Source organism: Lathyrus oleraceus, chromosome 1 (genome assembly GCF_024323335.1).
Source record: "Lathyrus oleraceus cultivar Zhongwan6 chromosome 1, CAAS_Psat_ZW6_1.0, whole genome shotgun sequence".
Classification (NCBI taxonomy): Eukaryota; Viridiplantae; Streptophyta; class Magnoliopsida; order Fabales; family Fabaceae; genus Lathyrus; species Lathyrus oleraceus.
Window position 1 is genome coordinate 407001227 of NC_066579.1, and position 27842 is coordinate 407029068.

Here is a 27842-nt window from a genome sequence, read left to right on the forward strand (position 1 = left end):
TGAGAAATCAGGCTCATAATGGAATGCTAGAAGTTGTGCACTGTAGCATCCAGAAGCAGCTAGCAGATGTTCTGACGAAGACGATCAAGACTGATCAATTTCTCCGCTTGAGGGATGGAATTGGTGTTGTTAGTTTTGGTTAAGCTGAATATGAATTAAAGGATTGTGTTAGAATTAATTCATTTACAGAAACTTGTAGATAAAGTTTGTTATAGGGTATTTTAGTATTTTCTCTTAAGTCCCACTTGTATTTAAGCAAGTGAGTGGTGTGAACATCATTATTCCTTTTTGCAGTCTGTGTAGCCGTGTGTGTGCAACCATTTGTAACCGTTTTAGAGTAGTGAAAGTTTGTTATTATTCTCTCGTCTCTCTCTTATTTCTATTGTTAATTTTTATCACCTTATGCACGAACACATAGGATATTGTACTCTTTTTCCTTCACTAAATTTTTTTTCATTGAAATTTTTTAATAAAGTTTTAATGAAACATATCTTTGTTGGACTTTCAAAGAGGAGTGTTATAAATAATATTTAATATGAATTTTCGTTTTTTCTAATAATTCAATATATTTTAATTCTATGATTAAATGTAATTGATATTAGTATTTATTATTATTCATGTTCTTACCTAATAGCGGACCTTGGTAGGAGCGGGGGTGGGCCACCCCATAACACCCCTCGGTCTATTATTAGTATTCATTTTATGTATACTACTATTAGTATAGCATAAAAAAAATTATAGTGCTTTTTAGCTTAATTCATCTATAAAATTAATATATGACCAAACTCAAACTACTTGTTTTATCATGTTTATTATTATAATAATAATACTTTTAATATTTTACAATCATAAAGATTATATCACCTAATATCTTGGTGGAAAACAAATAATACTTAACTACTGAACTAAAATGACAACCAAATTAGGTAAAAATAACAAACTTTATAATAACCTGTTTATAAATTAACAAACAAATGCTTAATTAAATTAAAAAATCACATCTATTAATTGTCAAGTCAGCGATTAAAAAAAAGTATTCCTAAACACAACTAGTAATAATTTTGAGGTGTTTCATTAGAATTAACATATATAAATTTCAAACTTTAATTAAATTTTAAATATAAATAAATATAATTTTCATAATATATATATATATATATATATATATATATATATATATATATATATATATATATATATATATATATATATATATATATATAATTTTCATAATATATATATATATATATATATATATATATATATATATATATATATATATATGATTTATTTTGAATCTTTATTAAAATTACTTATGATAATTTTAAATTATAATATTTTAATTAGTAGTAACGGCAGCTCCTCCATACATTTTAGTTAACATCTACCACTGTTCTTACGACCTATAAATAGAACTTATTTGTAAATGATACATTTAAAAAAATACAATACAAATCTTTATTTTTTCTCTCTAATCTTTTCTTGTTTCTTATTATTGCATAACAACTTCTACTTTTTATCAATATAAGTAGTATTTAAAAAAAATTGATATTAGAATTCTCTCTCATGAATCTAGTTGAGAGAGTTCAAGTTCTTTAAGTAAAAATTTGAATTTCGACGACAGATTTGAGAATTAATCTAGCAAGGTTAAAACATAAACGTCTGAGAATACTATGCCACCGAAGAATTACCTTTAGTAACTTGGATTGGGTTGATAAAATAAACATTACTATATGAATAACCCAGTTGACACATATTAAAATAAAATAAAATAATAATAATAATATTTTTATTGAAATATCATTTATATAATAAAAATAATATTAATTAAAAGATAAAATTTTAAAAAATATATTTAAAATTAAAATTGACCATTCATTTTAGAATATTTTTTATTAAAAAAAATACCACAATGAATGATGAAATATTTGTTTCCTTGCATTTATTCTTGGACCGGAAATTTAAGACTAAACGCATTCCAAAGAGGCGTCGACATTGTTTTTGGGGTTTATTGATATTGGCACGCAAATGAGACATATGGTCCATTGTACACAATAATTTAAACCTTTGAATTTTTTGTTTGTTTTAAAGACAACTTTATTTGAAAATATATCGTTTTCCAATTTATTACATTAACTACCGATTAATATGATAGCTCAATTGGTTGGTGTGGATTTGTATAGGCTTACAGTGAAAATGAGAAACTGATTATGCTTTTCTACGAGCTATCTATCTATCCAACATGCTGATTCTGGTAATTACAAAGGATTTAAAATTGGGAGAGAGAAAGTAATCCTAAATCAAATGTGTTAGATACATAAATATTAACACTGATATAATAATAAATTAGATATGTAATGTAAGACCTTTTCATTTCAATGGGAAGCCTTCTTCGTCCCAAGACTAACATTCCCAGAAACAGAAACTGAGACAGACACAGCTTCTTCATTCGCCTCTGCTATTTTCAGTTTATTTAGAGTCCTTTTCGCATAAACAGTGAAGCCAACAATGGTAATAACGGCAATGATGAAAGAAATAATGTTGTATACGATTTCCACTGTCGTCAGGCGGTGCTTCCCGTACTGTGCATCAGCCAAAGTCTTTATTAATCTACCACTGCACAGTATCGACAACCATTAACAGTGAGAAAAAGCTTCTAGCTCTGCACCCTGCAACTTTCTAAATAAACATTCGGTAAAGAGAAAATAAAAAAGAACAAACCTGTAGATGTAGAGGAAAGCTTCTGGCACCATTCCTGCTATTGATCCGCATAAGTAGGGCCAAAACTTCATATCTGTCACTACGACAGCATAGTTGAATATAGTATAGGGAAAAGGCGAAACTCGAAATAGAGCAACTACTTGAAATTGATGGAACCAGCTCCCTTCCCCGGCAAGCCTTATCATTGCAGCATTCTGTGGCCATTTCTCTAACCATTGCTGAACAAACAACAGAACAAAAAACATGTTCATAAAGAGAGTAAAAACTACTTAAAATATAAAAATTCAAAAAAATTAGAGGACTAGACTTGTGGTCATGTGAGAAATGAAATGACTTACATGAATGCGGTCACGGAACTTTAGTCCAATCAGGTAAGGGAGGACCATCCCAATGGTTGTCCCAACCATTATTATAACAAAGCCGAGGCCATAACCAAAAATCATCCCAGCCAACCACATGGAAGGGCCGGAAGGGATTAATAATGCTGGAAATAAAGCCAGAGAAGCAATAAGCACAAGGGCAAGAACTGGTCGGCCAAAGGCAGTTGCTTCCCACTCCATCACTGGATAAAGAACCTACAATAAAAATGTCAATGTTCACAATTACACAAGTCACCAACCTCTTTAAGTTTATTGACATACCAGATTTCTAATTACTGTATTCAAAAGGAATGAGATGTGTACAAACAAGGAAAAAGAAAGGGAGGCGAGGAAGTGACGATTCCCACTGACTTGCAGGAAAATAGTCCTTATTACATTATATGGTTGAATTTCTCCGCAAAACAAACCGGTAATGTCATCGTGCCAAAGTCTAAGTACTTATCATAATCTAAATCATGTCATGTAATTGTTGACAGCATGAGATTAGATATCAATTTAGCTCCTCTAAAATTCTTCATTGGTTAAAGCATAGTGAACTGGGCAGGGATGCTTTGTAATTTATATGATGTGGAAGAGAGCACAAAATTAGCAGGCTTTATAAAAATCATAACCATTTACATAAAAATCCGATGCCAAGGGACATCTCAAACATCAAATTTCACTGTTGCATAAAAATATTGCGGTTCAAGAAACTAGAAGGGAAAATGACATATGTATCTCGTCATTTTATCGATATAAAATAAACCATCAGAGTCAAACAGCGCTGTTTTGGTTAATTTCTGAATAAGAGTTGCTAAGCTCAAATCACCAATGAAGATACAACAAGAAAAGCAATGCTGGCGCCAAAACAATTGTAAAGTACGAGGAAGTACCTTTTCAAAAGCAAATGGGACTCCCCATTTGACTAGACCAAGTGCAAGTACAACAATGACCACGCACCATACAAAGGCTTTCATCCACCACCTGAAAGATTTAATTCTTGATTCGGCTTGAGGCTGTAGCATTTCAGTTTCAACAGCCCTCGGTTCATCAGATATGGCAAGCCTAACATACTCAGTATTCCCCCTGACATGATGACCTGTGATTTCAAGTTTCTCCAACTCCCTCGATGCCTCTGGTGTCATCATTGAGATACCAGAGGGCTGTGAAAATGAAACAAATGAAGAACATAAGCACAGAACTAAAATTATGGTTCAAAACTCAAGGTGTATATCTAATTCTACAAACACACATCAAATGCCAGAATTAGAAAATAATTTCTCATAACTAAAATCAATGTATCACTATTGCCAGCTGAAATAATCCTTAGCCCGACTTTATTCACCGCCAACCGAACTCGAGATTATTAGGGCCTCTTCTCCCTAGGAACCAAACTCGAGATTACTACCGCCAAACTTTATTCTGCAAAAGACTTTATGATTAGATAATTTCAACTACTTCTTCCCTCAATTTTTGCACACAGATTCTTGTTTTCACAACCAATAAAAACCCTCAAAAACTTACTCAATAGCCCAATACAATCCTAACAGAGGAAGATAAACATGCAGAAATTTTCAGAAGCTACCTTTCATTGAAAAACCCAAAGGACAATCTTTATCCTTAATCATGACTTGTAACAACTAAACATCACATAAAAACACATTCAAAAAGGGGGAAAATGAAATTTACCATTTTCTGATGAGTAATCACTAGAGAAATAAAGGAAATTTAAAAGGTAAAGTTCCCAAATTTGAACTGAATTAGTGAACATTAAATCACCGCAACGCTATATCACGTGAATAAACTTTATACCTAGTTCAATAAACTATAAAAATTTAAATATCAAAGTTGTCGCCAATAATATTCAATGCATTTAATTTAATTTAAATATAAATAAAATAAAATAAAAGTTCGTTAGAAATTAAAATTATGAGTAAAAAAAAATGAAACTTACCAGCAAGAAGAAAAGAAGAAGAGTGTGTTGAGAATTGTAATCAGCTGAGAGAAAGGAAAGGTTGGTGAGGTAGTTAATCTCTTTCTATGAAGTGAAACCTAGGTGGCCGGAGTGAGTCGGCGACCACCGTGTGCGGCGGAGGAGTTTGTAGAAGAGAGGAATACTTCAACGCGCAAAGCAACGCAACAAAATGAGAAATTCCTTTTCGCTTACGAACGTTCCCCTTTTGAAGTTGTTGAAGCTGCAAAGTTCAAAGTTCAAAATACACATTTGTCATTTTATATTATCTAATATTATTATAGTATTATTATTAATTTCAAGTTTTTGACTTTTTTTATTCTAGAATGATTAAAAAAAGTTGAAATGATATTAAATTTGTTAGTTATTGATGTTATTTTTATTACATAATTTTGAAAAAATAAATAGTTTAAATTTTTACAACGATTTATAGATTTAATTATAGTTTTGATCTATTTATTTTAATTTTAACTTATGTATCAAATTAATTGATCTATTTTAAATTAAACTTTTCCTCACATATATTTATCATAAAAAAATGATGTATCTATTTTTTTACATGTGATTCATATATGATGATGGCATAATATATTTTACAAATTACACATCATTAAGACGTATAATATCTAAGAATGGCTAAAAAATGATTTGAGAACTTTTTAATTTAAAATTTTAAGTGCAAATGCAGGCAAAACTATTGGAATTTAGAATATAAAAACAATATTTTAAACATTGGTCAAGTTATCTGGTTGGAAAGGTAGCTTCTTTTTATGATGAGTAGGATTAAATTCACCCACGTAATCATATAAGACATGTTTTTGTAAGGTGTTGTCAATTTTTTTAATAGATTAGATTCTTATATTAGAAATTTTGTATAAAAAGTAGAAATTTGATTATTATATTTTAAAAGATTATTTGCGTATTTTTATGTAATGGAGATCTTAGTCTGAGAAATATTATGACAATAAACAGAATTGATTATTTATCTATTTATTAAAAATTATTGACTATCAATAATCAATTATGTTATATGTTTATTAGTAGATACTTCAGGCGCAAAAAACCAATTATATGTCACATTTTTTCTTCAATATGGCCTGACATTAAGTATTCATTTTTCTTTTTGGAGGAACATAGTAGATGTTAGGTTGACAATGAGAAGAAGATTGATTTACGGATTGACAATTAGTTAAGATTGATTTACGGATTGACAATTAGTTAAGATACAAAATTAAACATTTATATTTAGTATTGTTGATGGATATTCAATTTATGCAAACCGCCAAGGTCAGACATCAATTAGAACATTCATCGTATCTTATCCATATTGCTCTTAAATTATGGAAGATATTTTGAAGATTAACTTGTCATTTGATAATGTTACTGTTGATAAACTCATTTGGACTGGATCTGCAAATAGTGATTTATCTTTTAAAGAAGCTTGCAATTATATCAGGAAGGGTCACATTGAGTCTTCTTAGAAAAAATTTATTTGACATCCTTACATACCTGATTCAAAGTCATTAGTGACTTGTATAAAAATGCATAATGTTATTGCAATAGAAGACATCCTAAATCGACGGAAAATGCATATGGTTCTGAGGTGCTCTCTCTACCATCATGATGTGGAAACTGCATACCACTTATTTCGTAGATGTGGGGGACACTTTACTTTATTGGCATTTAATTGAGTGATTGTTTTGCATAAAAATTGATAGAACTAGTTACGAAAACTTACTCAAACTTGCTCAAACTTGTAGTTCTAAAATTCAGAATAGGATCATAACTATCATCATAATAACTATTTGAAAAACTTGACACATAAGAAATGATAAAATGGTAAAATTGACTTTGATATATATGTTCTTCATGTTAAACAATTGATCTACATGACATCTACTTCTTTGAAGTGGCACATGTACTCTTTCATTCACGAGTGTTTAAAGTTAATTATTAAATATTTTGACATCAAATATCGACCTCCTCTCGCATCTAGAATCATACAAGTTAATTATTTTTCTAATCATAATTGAATTAAATGCAACACTATTGAAACTTCAAGAGGAAATCCTAGAATATCATTTTGTGATGACATATTTAGAAATGATTTACGAACATTTTTTTAAGAGCTTTCTCGGTTAAGATTGAAATTTGCACATTCTTTTAAGCTAAATTATAAGGAATTATGTTTGCTATTGAATATGATAATAAGAAGAATTTGAGATTTTTTTTATTTAAAATTGACTAAATGTTGACCAATCGTATTAGAATATCTCTATAATTAGTATAATTATTAGGATATCTCTATAATTGGTATACATCATAATTGTATATTATTAGCTTCCAAATTAGAATATCTCTATAATTAGTATAATTATTAGAATATCTCTATAATTGGTATACATCATAATTGTATATTATTAACTTCCAAATATAGACAATGTCATACTTGTATATAATGAGTATTCTTATCAATGAAAAGGCAAGGGATTAAATTACTTACATGGTATCAGTTTTGTCACGATCCTAACCTAAACCCTTCTCACCACCGCTAATCCTCTATTTTACCATGAGAGAAACAAACTCCCATTCCCAAACTTCTGATGACACTTCATCAGCCTCTCAAACCAACCCTCCTCGGGCGGCGAAACCCAACTTCCACTCCGCCTTCGCCATCAACAACATCAAAACCATAATCCCGGTGACGTTGGAAAATGACTCTAATCTTTACCTCTCATGGCCTGTCCTCTTCAAGGTGCAAGCACGTGTTCACAACGTACTTGATCACATCATCCCGTCATCGGGTGCACAGGCCATACAACCATCAGCAGACCTTAAGGCTAACGATTCTGAACTTTGGAATCAGCTTGATGCGGTGGTACTGCAATGGATGTATGCAACCGTCTTGCATGATATTCTCCAATCAATCCTCGTCGTCGATGACACTGCCGAAGAATGCTGGAAGCGCATCGCCGCTATGTTTCATGATAATAAGCAGTCACGTGTTATACAATTAGAAAATCAATTCAGCAACACAAACCTGGAAGATTTTCCATCGACAAAAGCGTACTACAAACGCCTTAAAACTCTATATGATCAACTTGCCAACGTCGACTCTCCGGTCACTAACACACGAATGGTGCTTAAAATGATATCAAGTCTCACTGATGCATACGCTAAGTTTTTCACCTATATACAGCAACACGACCCTCTCCCCACCTTCGCCACAACACGATCATGACTGAAACTCGAGGAATCAACCATGTTTTAGCGTGTCGTTCGTGAATCACACGGCTCCTCTGTTTTGACCGCTCTCATGGCCAAAGCTCCGACCACCGAACCTGCACCCAAACCTTCATCCAATGCTTCAAACTCTCAACTATCTCCATCGACATATCATGGTCATAGGGGCAAGAAACCGAATCGTGGCGGTCGAAATTCTGGAAGAGGAAATCGCTGGCAACAACAACAACAATAGTGGCAACCATGGAATTACCCACCTTGCCCTTACCCAACCTCAAATTGGAATAGACCAAATAATGGTCCTAAGCCCCAACAAAGTGGAATTCTTGGGCCCAAACCTCAGCAGACTGCTTTCAATGTTAATACTATCAGCCTTACTGACATTGAAAGTGCTTTCAGCACCCTCAATCTTGCTCAGCCAGACCCCTCTTGGTATATGGACACCGGAGCCACCTCTCACATGACATCCTCACAGGGTAATCTCTCGTCTTATTTTAAATTGAGCAAAAATAATAAAATCATTATCGAAAATGGTCATTCTGTTCCAATTTATGGTCTCGGTAGTACACATCTAGATAACCCCCACCCACCTCCTGTCCTAAACAATGTGCTTCACGCTCCAAATCTAATTAAAAAATTTGTGTCGGTTCGTAAATTTACTACAGATAACAATGTTTCAATTGAATTTGACCCGTTTGGTTTTTCTGTGAAGGACTTTCAGACGGGGATGCCTATCATGAGATGTGAAAGCCAAGGTGACATTTACCCCATTACCAACCACATGACTAAAAATAATGCCAAACATCCATCCACATTTGCAGCTTTGTCACCATTTATTTGGTATAATCGTCTAGGACATCCGAGCGAACATGTTTTGTATTTTCTTCGTAAAAATAAATTGGTCGAATGTAATAACTCCAGTAAATTACATTCACATTTTTGTAATTCATGTCCTCTTGGTAAACACACCAAATTCCCTTTCACTAATTCCCTTAATAATAGCTTGTTGCCATTTGATACTCTACATAGTGATGCATGGGCATCTCCCGTTTTAAGCTCAACAGGTCACAAATATTATATTTTATTCCTGGATAACTATTCAAACTTTTGTGGACATTCCTTATTTCACAAAAATCTCAAGTTTATCCTATTTTCCAAAAGTTAAGAGCTTCCATTAAAACACAATTTCAACGGGAAATCAAAACAATTCAATGTGATAATGGTGGTGAATACATGTCTAACAATTTTCAAAAAATGTGTGAACTTAATGGAATATCTTTTCGTTACTCTTGTCCTTACACCTCCTCTCAAAATGGTAAAGCTAAGCGAAAAATAAGGTCCATTAATAACATTATTCGAACTTTATTAATTCATGCATCTCTACCTCCTTCATTTTGGCATTATGCTCTAGAAATGGCCACCTATATTTCTAACATTTTTCCAAGTAAATCAATTAATTTTCAGTCACCTCTCTACATGTTGTATAACAAAAACCCGTCATACTCTCATCTACGTGTTTTTGGTTGTCTATGCTTTCCTCTATTCCCCTCAAATACCATCCACAAACTTCAACCTCGCTCCACACCATGTGTCTTTCTTGGGTATCCGTCCAATCATCGTGGTTATAAGTGTCTCGATATGATAACAAATAAAATAATCATTTATCATCATGTTTTGTTTGATGAGTCCACCTTTCTCTATGCAAAGCTGCACACCCCTCAATCTACTACCTACACGTTTCTCGACAATGACTTATCCCCTTATCTAATCAACCATATCATGACCCAAGACCAAAATAATTCATCGGTCCCTTCTTCAAAACCAAACACCTCCCCAAACATGGCCCACACCACACCTTTGCCAAATACACTCCCTCAAACAATACGACTCACTACTCCCTCAAACCGGCCCCAATCAAATTCAACCCTTACTCTAAACTCATCACTCCCCTCCCCATAATCAAATCATACCTTGCAAAATAATCTTCCCCCTCTCTATCAACCTACTGTCCCAGCCAACACAAAACCCATCACTAGGAGTCAACATGACATTTTTAAACCTAACCAAAAATACTACAGTTTACTCACTCATGTCACGAAATCCCCACTCCATAGGAATCCAATGTTTGCACTTAAGGATCCTAATTGGAAAATGGCCATGCATGATGAATATAATGCTTTAATTAAAAATGAGACGTGGAATTTAGTACCACGACCGCCTGATGTTAATGTTATTAGATCTATGTGGAATTTTAGACATAAAGAAAAATCGAACGATTCCTTTGAGAGGCATAAAGCCTGACTTGTAGGTGATGGTGGAGGTCAACAGGTTGACATTGATTGTGGAGAAACTTTTAGCCCAGTTGTCAAACCGGCTACCATTCGCACTGTTCTCAATCTTGCTCTTTCTAAATCTTGGCACATTCATCAATTAGATGTCAAGAATGCATTCCTCCATGGTGAACTCAATGAAACAGTTTACATGTATCAACCATTAGGATTCAGAGATTCCAAACATCCTGATCATGTGTGTCATCTCCGTAAATCACTATATGGGCTCAAACAAGCCCCTAGAGCTTGGTACAAGAGGTTTTCCGACTATACTTCATCGATTGGGTTTTACCAAAGCAAGTGTGATCACTCTCTATTCACCATCCTCACCACTTCCTCTGATGCTTTGCGGCAATCCATCACCACCTCCTCTGATGCTTTGTGGCAATCCATCTAGCCTATCTTTTACTGTATGTAGATGATATCATCCTCACCACCTCCTTTAATGCTTTGCGGCAATCCATCATCTCTCTCCTCAACTCCGAGTTTGCTATGAAAGACGTAAGACATCTCAACTACTTCCTGGGTATTGCTGTCACTCGCCATAAGCATGGTCTATTCCTCACACAGAAGAAATATGTCGAAGACATCCTCTCACGAGTCGGCATGTCTTCATGCAAAACTTGTCCAACTCCAGTTGATACAAAACCCAAGATGAGTGTCGCACATAGTGTCCGCTATGAGGATCCGTCTCTCTACCGTAGTCTTGCAGGTGCCCTTCAGTATCTTACCTTCACACGACCTGATATCTCATATGCGGTTCAACAAATCTGTCTCTTTATGCATAATCTGATGGACACCCACATGCATGCTCTCCGTAGGATATTACGCTACATTCAGGGCACAAAACACTATGGTTTACATCTATATCCCTCATCTACTACTTCATTACTATCTTATACAGATGCAGATTGGGGCGGATGTCCTAACACTAGACGTTCCACTTCCGGCTACTGCGTGTATCTTGGAGACAATCTACTTTCTTGGTCGCCTAAACGACAACCCACACTCTCACACTCTAGTGCTGAAGCAGAATATCGTGGAGTTGTCAATGTGGTATCTGAATCCTGCTGGTTACGAAACATTCTGCTTGAGTTACAATGCCATATTCATAAATGATCTATATTGTTAATGAAAAAGAGTTCAAGAAACGTTATATTTTTACTAGTTTATTGATGAGTTATATTTTATATTTCGTTCTTTTTTTATTTAATAAATGATCTATATTGTTAATGAAAAAGAGTTCAAGAAACGTTATATTTAAAGACAAAAATAATAATAATATATTATTATTATATTTTGTATAAAATATATGAGAAAAAAGATTATGCACTAATCAGAGACGTGCATCCGCATGTGGCAGAACGTTATAATTTTTTTGGATGATGGTGTAAAAAAAAAATCCACACTACATTACCTTTAATCTCAAAATGTATATTGTTTATGATGTTTATGAATTGTTTGACTTTTCTTTGAAAATAGTAGGTAGAATTGGATAGGTAGAGATATAATGTGGCCAAGTGACTCAACTCTACCTTAACTATTTGAGGCAACAATGATGTCATTTAAAAATGAAAGAATATGGATTATGTGGTGTACCACTTGATTAGTGAGGTGATATAGGGTAATTAGTAAAATTAAATCAAAATGCACTAGAGTTCTTAAATTTAATATAAAAATAAAATTTATTTATTGGTTAAAGAGAACGGATGTTTTTCTATATGACAACAACTTTTAATGATTTTCTGTCCAAAATCAAGAAATATATTATGATAGAATATTATATGCCTTAACACTTTTACGGTAATGAATTGCAATTGTTATCCCAATCAAATGCAAATTAGAATGACCTAAAAATGTAACGACATGATATTTTCCATTTTTACCATACTTTTGAAAAGAAATAAATCAACAAAGATACAACGATGTAGATGTTTAGAAAGGTAAATATTTTTTTCTTTATATGAAAAAATTAAAATTAAATTAAAGGATCTCATTTTAATTAATAAACATTTAAATGTTCATGACAATTCACAATACATTTTAAGGAAATAATTTATGGCAGAGTTGAAAACAAAACAAATTTTATTGTCACCCCACTTTAATATATGAGATGTTGATTTGATCAATGGTCATTTAAAATAATAGAAAAAATGGATTGAATTTGAGCACCCAAATTTATTTAGTAACACTCTCAAACATCAAAGATGTAAAGTAATGAGCAATTCTATTTCTAAAATAGGAGAAATTATAAAATTAAATTATGATAACTGAAACCGGACGAAATTGTTATAGTCGACTTCAAGTTCGCGTCAGTGCAACGATGAGCTATTGTTCTCTTTAAGTACACGAATCCTCACGACTTTTTTTTATGACATGCTCGTAAGATTGAGATGTATGAGTGTTGTATATAAATTATTATTAATTTTGATTCTTAATCAAATGTGAGACTATTTTGATCAGTTAAAACAATTGCCCCTAAAATAAGGTTAAGGGAAACAGTGCGGACTTTGAGTTCCCACAGCCGTCTTCATTGTTCTGCAAAGGAACCAAAAATACTTGGTGAAATGATGAAGTAGACTATTGATGCATCAGAGTGGATCTACAATATGACGACATAAAGGTGGACCTACAAGATTATCACCACTTCAACGTCCAAGTAAGACAAAAAATAGGAGTAAAGTGAACTATAAATTAGAGAGAATACCTCAAATATTTTGGAACATTATGTCATTATTCTAATATAGGGTTGAATTTAAAAATTCTTCAAGACCCATATTGCTTAGATAACATTCTTTGGCGAGCTTACTTCACTTTATAAGAAAAGTGCATCTTCATTCCAAAGTAAACAAAAAAAATTGTTGAGTTTTTTCTTTTTCACTCTCATAAATTTGCGTCTTTCAAATTGTCGAAGCGCCAACTTCTCCTCCTTTCTTTTTATTCGTTGAATTTTTTGAATACTTTCTTGAATTCTCTTTAGAAAATTATTTTAATTTCTCCTCATTTGAGTTGAGAATTATAAAGTACAATATTATTTTTGAATTCTCTTTTGAGAATTAATTGAATTTCACCTTAATTGAGAAATTATTTTGAGTAGTCAAATGACCATTATTGATTTCTCTTTGAGAATTATTTGAATTTCTTATCGTTTGAGAAACTATTACGACTTATCTATATACCAGATACTGTAAGTGGTATTTATATCATATTTGATTGGTATTTGAACCATTAGATGATGTATTTCTAGACTGATCATCTATCATCCAAGTAGTAATCGTACATTATAGAACTGAGTTGTTTTATCCTATAGGCGGCGTGGTTGAGTGATTGCTTTGCATAATTTGGTATAATGTCACGAAACGTCTTAAAGAGAGTGACCTAGTCCGCAACTCGACCCGATAATTTCTTCTGTGATAATATTTTTCAAAATTGTAAAACAATAACTTTAAGACATTTTGAATTGCCATGACTAGCGAAGAAATTATTGGTACTTTTGCGGTTGTTGTCTCTGGTAAACTATTCAAATTTGAGGAAAGTCACTTCAAACGTTGGCAACAAAACTTGCAATTTTTTTAGAAAAAAGGTTGCCAACGTTATGGCTTATGACATTCCTATTGCTCCTTATGGATCAACAGAACAAATTAACGGTAAGAAATTTGTGGATTCAGATGAAACACTTAATAGTGTTGAAGCTGAATTTATTGCACAAATTAAAGCAAATGATTTCCAGCTGTAAGACCCCAATTTTGTCCCTAAGATCCCTCATGGCATCATATCATATCATAGCATTGCCTCAAGGATCATTGTGCACCTTGCCTTCCTTCCCTATGGGTGGGTTATGTTTTTGAGAGTGATTCTTGATCACCAAGCATGTTTGGCATATGTATATCATTGCTTTTCATTTGTTTACTAACCAAAAATACAAAAATATGTCATCTAACATTGTTACTTGCAGATGAAGCAATCTTAAGTCAAGACAGTCAAAGGCAGCCATTGAGCAATAGATGGTGGCCATTCTTGAGAATTTGGGCACCATGATCATTCATAAGAGCTTATATGAGTTATGATATCATTTTGAATCAAAATCCCAAGTGCTAGAGGCTTGAATCTCATCAAGGCATTCTTCAGTCAACTGAAACCCTAGCCAGTCAACTGCAAAGTCAACTGTGATTTTTAGAGGTGGGAAGTGATGGGAAATACTTCATGCATGTTCAAACAAGTCTCATTTGACATTTCAAACATCAACATTGAAGAAAATTAAGTCAGATGAAAACTTTCCAAAAATAGAAAGGGACCTATAATTTGAATTGCCAAAACTGGAAAGGTTTTCTCCTCAAGATTACATCATCAAGAAGGCTTCAAATGAAATTTTGTTGAACATGAAAGTTGCAGATCTTTCTCTCCCATTTCCAAAAAGTCCAAGATCATCCATTTCTCATTTGTGGTTGAAGAGTTATGATCAAAACATGGCCAAGTGTGGATTGAACTTCAAAAGTGCATAACTTTCAAACCAATGCTCCAAATCATGTGGCTCTTTTTGCTAAATTCTTGTCATGACCTATAATTTCATAATATTGCATTGCATTGCATCATTTCTCATTTCATGATCATTTGCAAAAATCTTGATTTTTGGAGGGAATTTTCACAATTTAAAATTGGTAATTCATTTGAATATTTTGCAATTGCCAATGGTTCTAAAATGCATTTTTAAGTGAAAATCATTTAAATTCGTGCACTGTTCATGCACCATATTCATGCAAAGGTGAAAATACCAAAATGTGCAAAACACCTCCAAAGTTAAGCATTCATTAGCATTTTGGTTAAACATGATTAAGGATTGGATTAAGAGGGAGTATATAACCCTAAGCATAACAGAATTCTGTAACGACAATTCACAAAACTCAGATCTAGAATTTTTCTCTCAATTTTCTCTCAAATTTTTCTCTCATTTCTTCAAAGCAATTGCATAATCCTTGCTCAGTTCATCATCTAGCATCATCACTGATTCATATTCAAGCCAAGAACCACTTGAATTCGTGCAAATTTGGAGCTGCTCAAAGTAAGAACAACAATGGTGAAATCTTGAATCTGTGGAATCGTGCATAGCTGAGCTTCGATCTTCCTTCTAATCATCTTCATAAGCATTGTAGAAGAGTTTTCAAGCATCACCAGGCCTCGAATCCAGCTGAATCAAATTCTGTTGCTACAAGAGGTCACAAATTCACTTTCATAATTCTGTTTTTAGTTGACATAATGTGATAGATCTTTGATTGATGGTTAGTTTAGGCTTTGAATCGTATGAATCCGTGCCAAATTGAGTGAGAAAGGTTGATTTGAAGTTTGGTTGATGATTATTATTTCATTTGATTCTTGCATGTTATGATGATTTTGGATGAAATGTGTGTTGATTCTTAGTGTATGATGTTAGATCTTTGTAATGCCATGCTCAATTCGTGTTTCTGGAACATTTGAAATTTTCTGGAAAATTGTTGATGAAGATCATGAAGATCTTCATCGTGTTCTTGAGTTGCTGCATATTTCCTACGGATTTTCACACGGCCTTCATACTGGTTCCTGCGGATTTATCCGCGTGTTCATCCGCGTTACCTGCGGATTCTGGCTCTGCATGCATGCACGTTGCGCTTAGGGTTTAGGAAAAACGACTGTGTTTTGACCTTGGCGCGCTTTGGCTTTTGAAATGTGCATCCCTTCGATTCCGGCCTACAGCATTCTTCCAAAAGGCCATTTGCATTTTATTCATTGTTCTTCATGTCATTCCACATGCTTCATCATGTTTTTTTTGTTTTTTTCTTCACTTAAAAAAATCATAACTCAATGAATACTCATCCAAATGACATGAGATTTTTTGCATCTTGATCCTCATCATGTCTACTTTGTTTTGGCTATTTTTCCAGAATTTGTGCACGGTTGAAAAATGTTTTGCACTAGGGTTTATGTATGCATATGCCATCTTGTACCTTGCTTGCCATTTTCTTTGTGAAATAATGATGGTTGATCCAATGAATGTGAAATTTGACATGCTTAAACTAGACATCTTGCTTGATCTTTTGGTGTTGAGTTTGCATTTTTAGCATTTATGGTTGTTGAGATATGATCTGATTAATGTAGGTGTGACAATGTGTGTCACACCATTGCTTGTTCAATTTGATGATTTTTTTGCCATGCCAAATAAATGCCAAATGATGTGATTTTTTGCATGATGCTTCTTCTGGATGTTAGGATTGCTCACGAATTTTTGTGGAATTTTTGGATTGATTTCCGATTTGTTTGATATTTTTCTTCCTGGATTGCCATTTGTGAACTTTTGAGTAGTCATGAACTTCAATGATTTGTGAAATGATGGTTGTTTATCCTATGGATGTAAAATTTTGTACATGGTTTCTAGACACTTTGAAGTTTATTGTGGATTTGGTTTGAGGTCTTTATCATTTGTCAATTCTGTTTTAGGCTTGTGCTAAGTTGATGTACCATCTGTGGTCCTATTTGAGCTTGTTTGTGCTTACCTTGACTTGATAAATTTGATTGCCATGCTTATACTTGTCCAAATGCCATGATTTTTGGTGTGTTGATCATTTGATGTGTCCTGTTTAGCCATGATTTTTATTGAGATTATTTGGATCACTTTTGAATTAATATGCATTTGTTCCTTTTGATGTCTCAATGTGGTTTCAACTTGCATACCTTGACATGTTTTGATTATGAAATGAATTTGGTTGATGCTATTGACATGAGACCTTTTGGATTATGTTCTTAATTGGTTGAGTTTGATTCATGTCAATTTTCATGTTCTGTTTTGGATTATTTCTCCTTCTTTGACCCTAGGCCTTGACCTAGTGGTTTGCTTCTCATGTTTGAGCTTGTTTTCAGGTTAAGAAGTACATGGGGATTAATTCACATTGCTTGAGTTGGTTTATTTGATTGATATTGACTAACCTTGACTTGTTTTGTAGGATGCTTTTAGCTCATTTGAGTTGAGCTTGTGCCTTGCACATTGTAGCCTTGCTTGTTTGATTGTGTATTGTCTGTTGACTGTGGGATTATCTGTTTGACTTTTTGAGTTGTATACTGATTGAGTTGGATTGTTTTCAGGTACATTAGTTGCTTAAAGTTCACTTTGAACTTGCTTTTACTTGGTTGCTTAACCACTTAGGTATAACCTCTCTTCTTCATGTAGTCTGGAAGACCTGGCCTATTATGTGGCCAGGCACCTGTCTGAAGTCCTCCTTAAGAGGCAATGCTTGTGATTGTTTATTCTTTGTGCCAAGCAGGAAAAGTCCTTTGATAAGGCAATTGGTAGATAAAAGAGATGTGTAGTCCATCTCCTACTATTCAGTGTGTCATCCCTTTGCTCACATTACATGTTGATGCATTGTGGATATTAACCCAAGATCTATAGAGTCATTCACTTGTGGAGAGAGTTCCAACTTTCTGAACTCCCACACCTTCTATTATTCAAAGCTCTCCCAGACCAGGGATAAGAGCTATGAGGCACACCCCTCATCTCCTTTTCATCTGCTTCACCTTAACTCTCAATGTTAAGGTTAAGAGCACAGCTTACCCCATTCCAGTTGACTTTAAAGTCTAACCTTGTTTGAGCCTAATTGCTTGTATATAGTGTGTGCTATTTGACTTGTATGTTTGTTACTTGATTCATCTGTGCATATCTGCTTGAGTGTGCCTTAGTGCATTTATCATCATCATTTGTATATCATTTTATAAGCTTTGCTTTATAGCATTTTTGCTTTGTCCATGGAGGAGACAAGCATAAGTCCATTACTTGGCAGTTGTTCCAATGATATGGTGTGAGACTAGTATAAGTCCATTGATTGGCATCTGGTATCATTGTTTTGTTTTAGGAGATTGGAATAAGCCCAGATAGATTGGCATCTGATATCCATGTTTTGTTTTGCTTTAGGAGGTTGGTATAAGTCCATTTATTGGCATCTGATATCCATGTTTGTTTTAGGAGATTGGTGTAAATCCATTGATTGGTATCTGGTATCCACCTTTGCTTGTGAGATTGGTATAAGTCCATTGATTGGCATCCGGTATCACCTTGCTTTGTTCATTTGCTTATTTGCATTGTTGCCTCATTCCAAAGGACACACTTGAATCATCTTCCATATGATTTCAAGAGGTGAACATCTGAGAAGTTTTACTTCCTCACCCTTCCATTTTTTTGTGTGTTTTCAAAACTCCCTTTTCACATGTTAATCAAAAACTTTGACAACTATTGTGCAAACATTTTCACTTCTCTTTTCAAATTAGAAACTTAGGCCCTAAGCCTATGATTTTCAAACTTCTCATTTTCATAACATTTCTTCTGAATCAATTCTAATCATACTTTGACTATACTTTTCATGAATACTCAAATCAATTAATCTCACTCATTCAATTGTTTTGTGGCCCAAGCCCACTTCTCATTCAAGTTTTCATGCATTATCCATAGGTTTGATTTATCCTAGCTGGTTGATGTTAATCTCACATTTTGTCCTTAGTGATCGAACTGTAAGACTTCCGTACTGAAAACAGGGCTAACCCCTCTAGTACGTCGAAGCTATTCTCACATGGTGGACTTGTTGTTTGTATAAGGTTGAGTTTTCTCCCGTGGATAACGAAAGACCTCAAGGCTTTTGTTTTAAAATGAACCCACTCATATTTTGGAAATTTTTTAGCCAAACTACGGCGTTTTGATCCTTACCTTTCATGGAAGGTACGTAGGCAACGGGTTCATCCGTTCAAACACAAAAATAACTAATTTGTATATTCTTTTCTCATCTTCTCAATCATGTTTGCACAATATGTCATAAACAAATAAACTTTTTTATACAACAAGTGTGAAAAGGGCTCCCTAGGAGTACCTAGGACGTTTTGGGTGCCTAACACCTTCCCATTGCGTAATTAACCCCCTTACCCAGATTCTCTGGTCTTTTTATTAGTTTTCTATGTGTAAAACTTCTTAGGCTTTTGTTCACTTTTTAGCCAATCCTTTGGATAAATAAAAGTGCGGTGGCGACTCGATTCTTTGTATGTTTTGCTTTTGATTTAATCAATAAATCATAAAGTGACGAATACACCGCTACACCAGCTCATAAAAAAAATCGTCTTATAGAAAAATAATGATTATCTCTACAAAATTATATTTTTAATGGACTCGCAGATGATCTATATAATTATTACAACAACTATGATACTACAAAATAGGTTTGGGAGGCTTTGAAAAAGAAGTATGACATCGGAGAAATTGGAGCAAAGAAGTATGTCATTAGCTACTACCTAAAGTATTATATGGTATAAATGAAAGGTCTGTGAAGGCTCAATATCACGAATTTCAAATGATTAATGAGATCATAACCGAAGGTAGATGAATAATTTCAAATTGCATTTATTATTAACAAATTGCCCCCTAGTTTGAAAGTTATAAAAAATTGCTTTGCCACGAAACAAAAGATTTTTTAATTAAGAGTCTAATTATTCACCTTTGAATTGAAGAAGAATCTCAGAGATAGGATTAAAAATAAAAATTCTTGGTCTTTCAAACAACAAAAGGAAATTTGGTGTAGTTCTGAAGCCATTTGGCAACTGATTAAAGAATCAGAAATGCAATGTTGTGAGTCGAATTATGAATGATAGGCAACAACCACCACCACAAAGAAATGACACTGATATTTTCTCTTGATTCAATTGTGGAAAATCAGGTCATATGATTAAGAAATATAAGATCAGACTTAAACCTTGTGTTGCCCTTAATGCACTAGTTAACCCGACTGATGAGCAATTTATTCCTTTGATCACAAAAATCAACATGATTAGTGAATCTGGTGGTTGGTGGATAGACATTAACTCATCGCCTCATATCTATTATGATTGTGCAATGTTAAAAACGTACACGAATAAGAAAGTATTATTGAGAGTTGTCCACGCCACTAATGTTGTCGGTATTGGAAGAGTGAAGTTGAAGTGCACCTTCGAAAAGAATTTAATCTTGAAGGATATCATGCATACTTCTGAGAATATAATGAATCTTGTTTTTAGTTTTCTTCTGAATAAGGCAGATTTTAGTCAGTCTATTAGGATATATTTGTACACAATCACTAAGAATGATATTTTTGTGAAACTGATATGTTTAAGACTTTTGTTAATGAAATTTAAAATCAATTTAGTAAGAAGATTAAGACACTTCGAGTGATAGGGAAACTGAATATGATTCCTATTTATTTAATGAATTTTATAAACAACATTAAATTATACATGAAACAACTACACCATGTTCTCCTAAACTGAATGGTAAAGCAGAAAGAAAGAATATACCTTTTACTGAACTAGTTATTTCTGTTTTGTTGAATTTTGGTGTTGCATCTCACTGGTGGGTGGGTGGGTGGGGGGATTTTATTTACTATTTGCTATATCCTGAATAGAGTTCCCATGTATAAAATAATATCTCTTCTTATGCAATACTAAATAAAAGGCATTCAAACTTGTCTTATTTTAGAACTTGGGACTGTCTGACTTATGTCATAATTTTGGATCCAAAGCGAGTTAAACTCTCTAGTAGAGCCTATGAATGTGTACTCATTGGATATGAAATAAACACAAAGGCATATATGTGTTATGAACTAAATGTTAAAGTGATCGTATGATCAAATGATGTTAAATTCTATAAAGATAAATTTCCTTTCAAATCGAGAAATATTGAGGGCACTGAATCAAATCACGTTCCTGTGATAAGAAGCACCAAAAGAAACAACGAAGTAGAAACATAACTTTGACGAAGTAAACAAGTAAGAGTTGCTAAAGATTATGGGCCCGATTATACAGCTTATATTGTAGAAGAGGATCCAACAAATCTTCAAGAAGCCTTGTCATATCTGTATGCATATTTGTGGCAAGAAGCTATTAAAGATGAGATAGATTCTCTATAATCCAACAGGACCTGGCACTTAGTAGACTTTCCTCATGGTTACAAACCAATCCGTTTTAAATGAGTTTTAAAAAGAAACTAAAACCTGATGGAATTGTTGATAAGTACAAGGCTTGTCTTGTAGCCAAAGGCTTTAGGAAAAGAGAAAATATGTATTTCTTCAACACTTTTTCACTAGTCACTCGAATTATATCCATTAGGGTACTAATTTTAATAGCCGCTATTTATAACTTAGTGGTACACCAAATGGATATTAAGATATCTTTTTTAAATGGTGACTTAAACGAAGAAATCTATATGGACCAACCAGAAGGGTTTGTGGTTCACAAGCAAGAAAACAAGGCTTGTAAGTTAGATAAGTCCATGTCTTGTCTAAAACAAGCTCCAAAGAAATGGCATGACAAACTTGATAACTTAATGATATTGAATGGGTACAAAGTGAATGAAAGTTACAAATGCGTTTATTATAAATATGATCGCATTTTCACTATCATATGTCTCTATGTAGACGATATACTCATATTTGGATCAAACATTCAGGTCGTTGATGATGTGAAATCATTCTTGAGCAACAAACTTGATATGAAAGACCTCGGAGAAGCAAGTGTGATTCTTGGAATCAAGATCACTAGATATGAAAAGGGAATGAAATTTTGTTCTTCGCATTTCAGATATTGGACACAATGTGTGAGATGATGCGTACAACGTGCTTATATCATATTAAATGATTACATGAATTAAATCGTAAAGCAGTGAAGAACACACATGAATTGGTAAACCAGTTTGGTGTAATGTCACCTACGTCTGGGGGGCTTCGAACCCAAGAAAGAAAATTTGTTCTTAATAGTATTATTAAATTTAGTCTTAAATGAACAACCCTTGTTTAATGTCTCTCTTCATAATACTACTCGTGTCTTTCTATTCAGGACTCCCTATAGAACGACTCCGTTAATAATAGTCAGAAGGACAAATGGGCTTACTATGAACTCTCAAAGTTCAAGGCCGCCATCCTAATACTACTTGTGAAGATTCGTTCAGGCTCGTCCTGAATAAGAGAACTCTCTCCCTTTCACTCAATCAATAACCCTAATAATCAATACATAAAACATATTTCAAGAATATTTATTTACAACTCAATAAACATAACCAACCTCTAAGCCTTAGATATGAAACTTGAGCGTTATAGAGGTGTACAATAAACAAGAACAAATACTAAACTAAAACTCTCTTAAAAAGTATATTTTTCTCTAAAGTTTTAAGTATTCACAAATGAGATGAACTCTTTATATATCCACAAAAGTCCAACTCGAAAAGCCCCTAAGGAGTTAGGTCATGAATTTGGTTGGACTTCTAAAAGGCACATGAGATAAATCTTCAATAATGATGATTTCTAATATTGATTGATCTCCTTGATTAAAAATGAATCTCTTGATTATTATTGGTGTATTTAATTTAGATCACATCCTCCCAAAACTCATATAATCAATCAAATCTTTATTTATAAGGTTAAGATCCTTGATTGATACAAAGTAATAGTTCGAGACAGATGTCTCACAGATCCCTAGAACATTTAGCCTGACATTTGTCCATGTAACATAATTATGAATCTTGAACAAATCAAATAAAGTCTTTAATTGATATAAATCATAATTCCAACTTCTCTAGTAAAGGATTCAGAATAAAACTCTTTCCAAAACTAAAGCACGCTTTAAATCATCTTTCATAGAGAGTGGAGATTTTAAAAACAAATCCAATAAGATCTCTTCATGGAGTATAAATATTCAATCAATATCTTTGCATATTAATTTCAACATGATCTTGAATAAAATAAATTTGAAATAAATCTTCCTTCAAAAACATATTCAAATAAATCTTTTATTCAATGCAAATCCAATCAGATCAAATCTTCTTATTTAAACAAAATCCAAATCTTTTTAATTAAACCATATATAATAAAATCTTCTTCAAACTTTATGGATTATGATTTAATAAAACATTTTTCCTAACTAATTCGGATTAATAAACTTATCTCAAAAGTAATCTTCTCACTGTGCCAGAATTAATACAGGGTTTCTAACCAAATGTTGAAGCGAACATTTAGTGCAGTAAGAGCAGTCTGCGTGCCAAAATGTCACATAACATGTTTCAGACATCTTGCACAATTAGTTTCTTACAGACAAATATTTTTATCAAGAAATTTTAACATAAACTTGGACTAAACAAATCTTGAAACAAATCTGAAGTGCATGAGAATCCAATCAGTGTAGCATTCATGCCAAGATGCCTAACAACATGTGTTGAACATCTTACTTTACAAGTTTCCTACACAAATTATCCAATTACTTGGAACAACAAAACTCATTTTGAGTATTATGAACAATGTCTGGGCTAGGATGTCATACAACATGTCAAGACATCTTGCTCAACAAGTTGCCTAGTAAAATAAGTCAATTAAAGGATGTTGAGACTTGTTATGTAATATTGTGCATTATGTTTTATGAATAGAAGTAACACACATATTCTATGAATTTGATGGCTCATTATTATATATTGCACCTTTCATGTCTTTGATGTGTGTAGTGAAAGTCACAACATTATTTTCTTGATTAGATTCACCTTCCTCATCATTAGTGACATTGTAGATTTTTCTTTGTTTCCACGGAAAACTTGAGCATTCAGTTTGAATATGTCCAATTTTTTTGCATTTAACACATTGGATCCAGTTGAGATTTTTATCACCTATTCATTTACACTGAAAGTTACACCTCTTGAAATTTTTTTGTTGATTGTATTGAACATTTGTAGAGACATTATTCCTTGATCTCATATATAGTTTTCTCATGACTTTACTAAAGATCTTATCCAACCTGATATTTTTTTCAGTATCATATTATACTTGGTCTTCACAATCTTCATACTTGTCTTTGGCTACAATATTTGGAGGATTCTTAGCACCATAAATAATATTTAGTCGATGGACCACTCCTCATTGTATGAAATTCTCCATCTTAAACATAATAAGAACCCTGAAACTCACATAAACAGAACAAAGTGTCTGCTCTGATGCCAATTGAAATTTTGTTCTTTGCAAGACATTGTTGGACACAATGTCTGAGACAATGTACACAATATGTTTATAACATGTTAACTAATTACATGAATTAAATCATAAAGCAGTAAAGAATACATAGTAATTAGTAACCCAGTTCGGTGTAACATCACCTACGTTTGACGGGCTTCCAACCCAAGAAAGGAAATTCACTCTCAATATTATTATTACAAATAGTATTAGATGAAAAAAACTTGTTCAATGCCTCTTTTTCTAATACTACCTATGTCTTTCTATTCAGGACTCACTATAGAACGACTCCACTCCTAATAGTCAGAAGGACAAATGGACTTACTCTAAACTCTCGTAGTTCAAGGCCACTTTCCTAATACTAGCCGTGAAGATTCGTTCACCCCTCCCTAATGGAATTTTATTCTTCCGAACCTTGCTCTGAATTGTATGAATGCAATGTGGATTCGAAAGAGGAAAATATGAGTTTTGAATGAGAGAATGAGAGTGTGAAGAATCGAGTTCAATGAAAGAATGATTGAGATCTCGAATGAATGAAGGTGAAAGCATTTTATAGGCAATGGATTTTACTGATCTGTTACTTCTATTAGATTGTTGAAATAGAAGTCAGTTATCAGTTAGACACGGTGTTAATCCAGTTAGTTATGTTAGTTAGATTGTGAAAATTAGTTAAAGAAAGGTGTTAACTGAATTTGAATTTTAACTGACTTTTGCTGTTAACTCATTTTTTTGTGAATGCTGAGTCAAATCGAGTTTTAATGAAATGGTTCAGTTCTAATTTTGTTAGTGTGAAAAAATGCTTAGTTAATTGGAAATGATTGTTAGATGATGTGGATTAATTGTTTAGTGATGATGAAGTCCTGTTCAGATAATTGATGATTTGCTCAAGTTTTTGAAATGCCTGCTACGTGATATTGTAATGTTAACTGTTGAATGTTAATGCTTCTGATACATTACCTTGGTGATGATTGGAAGTTATGGCATGTTGTTGTATGATTTGTTGTTATGGTTTGCTCAATGTTGCCATTGTCATGACTTTTTTGTATGGATGTGAACTGATGCAGGTGATGGTGGTCTGATGTAGCAGGATAATACAAGTTCATGGCCAATGTTTTGAGCTGATGCAAGATGCTGCCATGGTTGGTGAGCTTCTTGCTATGTCACTTGGTTGCTCAGGCCATGGTAAGATTTTCATGATGCAAGTGGTGTCGATTGTATTATGTGCATTATCATGTTATGTTTATAATGTATGTGTATGATTGTATGTTTAGATTGATGCCTCTTAAATTGAGTGCATGATTTTGGTGCAAGGCCTGATTTGTGGTTTGGCAAGGCAAGACTTGTGGTAAGAGCACAATTCATGACCAAGGCATGGCATGGTGTGGCAAAATTGCAAAACATGTTATTTCTTGCTCATGAATGAAGTGTGACAATGGATCATCAAGAAATCTATGCATGGATGAAATGTGATTAGTATTAGGATTTTTTAGGATGAAAAATATAATTGTTGACTTTGATCAACTGGTTGGCCAAAAAGTCAACAATTGACCAAAAGTCAACTTTTATAAAAAAATGGAATTTTTTATTTTCCTTTTGTAATGGACTATGTATACACTGATGAATGAATGAATGACCTTTTATTTGAATGAAATGACCATGATTAAATGTAAACAAATTTTGATTTTTTGAATGAAATTTACCTAAAAACCAAGTCTGATCCATGGCTTTAAAACCCTTGAACCATAAAGATCATGAATGCATTACATGAATTAAATATAAAACAAATGAATGAATCAAGAGTTAATGGACTACAATGCACCATGAATCAACACTGGACCACAAGATCAAGAACCAATGCAATTATGAATCATGAATCAATGACCATAAACCTATGAACTTGAAAGTACCATAGACTTAGAATCAATGAATTAGGGATGACCAAATAGCATGCCTAATATGTGACATGGATGCTTTGAACAAAACCTTGAATCAGATTTCATTCTCAACCATTGGTGGTTGCACATATACATTTTTACTCCAATCAAGATTACACATATACACATTGTTTCAATGAATTCTTTCTATAAAAAAAAAAGAGGTAACCAAAAAATCTAATATATAGTCTCAACAAGTTCAATTGGTGGCCATTTGTTGTATTCCAAATGTGCTATATAAGTCTCAAATTTGATTTTTGAGAGTATTGATTCCATACCAACATCAACTCATCCCATAAAAAAACTACTCATATAATAATAAAACATGACATTGAACAAGAGGTGAATTAAAATGTGTAAAAAAAATACTAAATCCAAATCTTATAACGACAGAATATAGTGCGTTGGTATCCTGATTATCATTACACCAAAATCAAGTTTCTTATCATCACAAGACCATTTCAATCCACAAACATGTCAAAGTAAAGGATAAAAATTGCCATAAAATTCTCTACTTACATAAAATTGACCTTATAAAAACATTATTACTAGCTTAGTTTAACGTGTATTTATTTGTCAGTTTTTTATACATGTCAATAAACCAGTTCTTGTTATTATCCTCCCAAATCTGTTGCCATAAGCCAAAATCGTTTTCTATAGTTATTCTGAATCATCAAATAGACGGAAGGATAAAACAAAATATAAGTAAGTTAATGGCTAGTTAATAAGGTACATGAACTTGACCAATTTATTTATTTATTTATTTATTAAAACTCAATTTTAATCAAACTTATATTTTATTAATGTTTTCTGATTTAAGATTGAGTTGAAACCCAAAAATTTATTCCAAAAGACAGATGTAATGAAATCGATTTTGATTTGTTGTATTTTGTATTATAATTTTATTTTATTTGCATGAACACCCCGGGTGCATGAAACGTTATAAAGTATTGAGACACACACATAAATAAATTACCCTCTGAAATAAAATAAAAAGATAACTTCATAATAAAATATACTTAAGTTAAATTTTTAGGCAAGACAAATTTGACTTTTGGAACTCTTGTTTACTTATATTTAATATGATGTCTATCTAATACTTTGAATTCATAGAATGTGGTGGGAAAAAGTGGTATGAAAAAAATCTTTTTTAGTTGGATTATTTAAAATTGGAGAGAGCAGGAAGAAATGCCTTGTATTATTAATTTAATTTATTTTATTATTTATTATTAAAGAGTAAAGTTAATTAGAGAAGTTAGGAG

General features: G+C 32.9%; 2 protein-coding genes across 5 annotated transcripts; one reads left to right on the forward strand and one right to left on the reverse strand.

Annotated features, from left to right (window-relative positions):
* Nucleotides 1-2191: 2191 nt before the first annotated feature.
* On the reverse strand, nucleotides 2192-5295 carry LOC127075970 (uncharacterized). 4 transcript variants are annotated; one of them, XM_051017532.1, is made up of 6 exons: nucleotides 5035-5295; nucleotides 4369-4502; nucleotides 3974-4243; nucleotides 3060-3296; nucleotides 2722-2939; nucleotides 2192-2616 (listed from the first exon to the last, which is right to left on the reverse strand). In XM_051017532.1, exons 3-6 carry the CDS (start codon nucleotides 4226-4228, stop codon nucleotides 2376-2378), a joined length of 951 nt encoding a protein of 316 aa, XP_050873489.1. In that variant the 5' UTR covers nucleotides 4229-4243; nucleotides 4369-4502; nucleotides 5035-5295; the 3' UTR covers nucleotides 2192-2375. The 4 variants fall into 4 exon arrangements, with proteins under 4 accessions (XP_050873489.1, XP_050873496.1, XP_050873483.1 ...); XM_051017539.1 differs by lacking the exon at nucleotides 5035-5295 and adding an exon at nucleotides 4666-4779; XM_051017526.1 differs by lacking the exon at nucleotides 4369-4502.
* A 2326-nt stretch (nucleotides 5296-7621) lies between these two features.
* Nucleotides 7622-8293, forward strand: LOC127111867 (uncharacterized). The gene has a single exon (XM_051046202.1). The coding sequence runs from the start codon at nucleotides 7622-7624 to the stop codon at nucleotides 8291-8293; it is 672 nt and encodes a 223-aa protein (XP_050902159.1).
* The last annotated feature ends 19549 nt before the right edge of the window (nucleotides 8294-27842 follow it).

Excerpts from the sequence above, each read along its gene's own strand:
- LOC127075970 (XM_051017518.1), bottom strand. Across the intron at positions 2,940-3,059 it reads AGTTCCGTGACCGCATTCAT|CAATGGTTAGAGAAATGGCC; the intron begins GTAAGTCATTTC and ends TTGTTTGTTCAG. Across the intron at positions 2,617-2,721 it reads GCTTTCCTCTACATCTACAG|TGGTAGATTAATAAAGACTT; the intron begins GTTTGTTCTTTT and ends GATACTGTGCAG.
- LOC127111867 (XM_051046202.1), top strand. The coding sequence starts at position 7,622 with ATGAGAGAAACAAACTCCCATTCCCAAACTTCTGATGACACTTCATCA.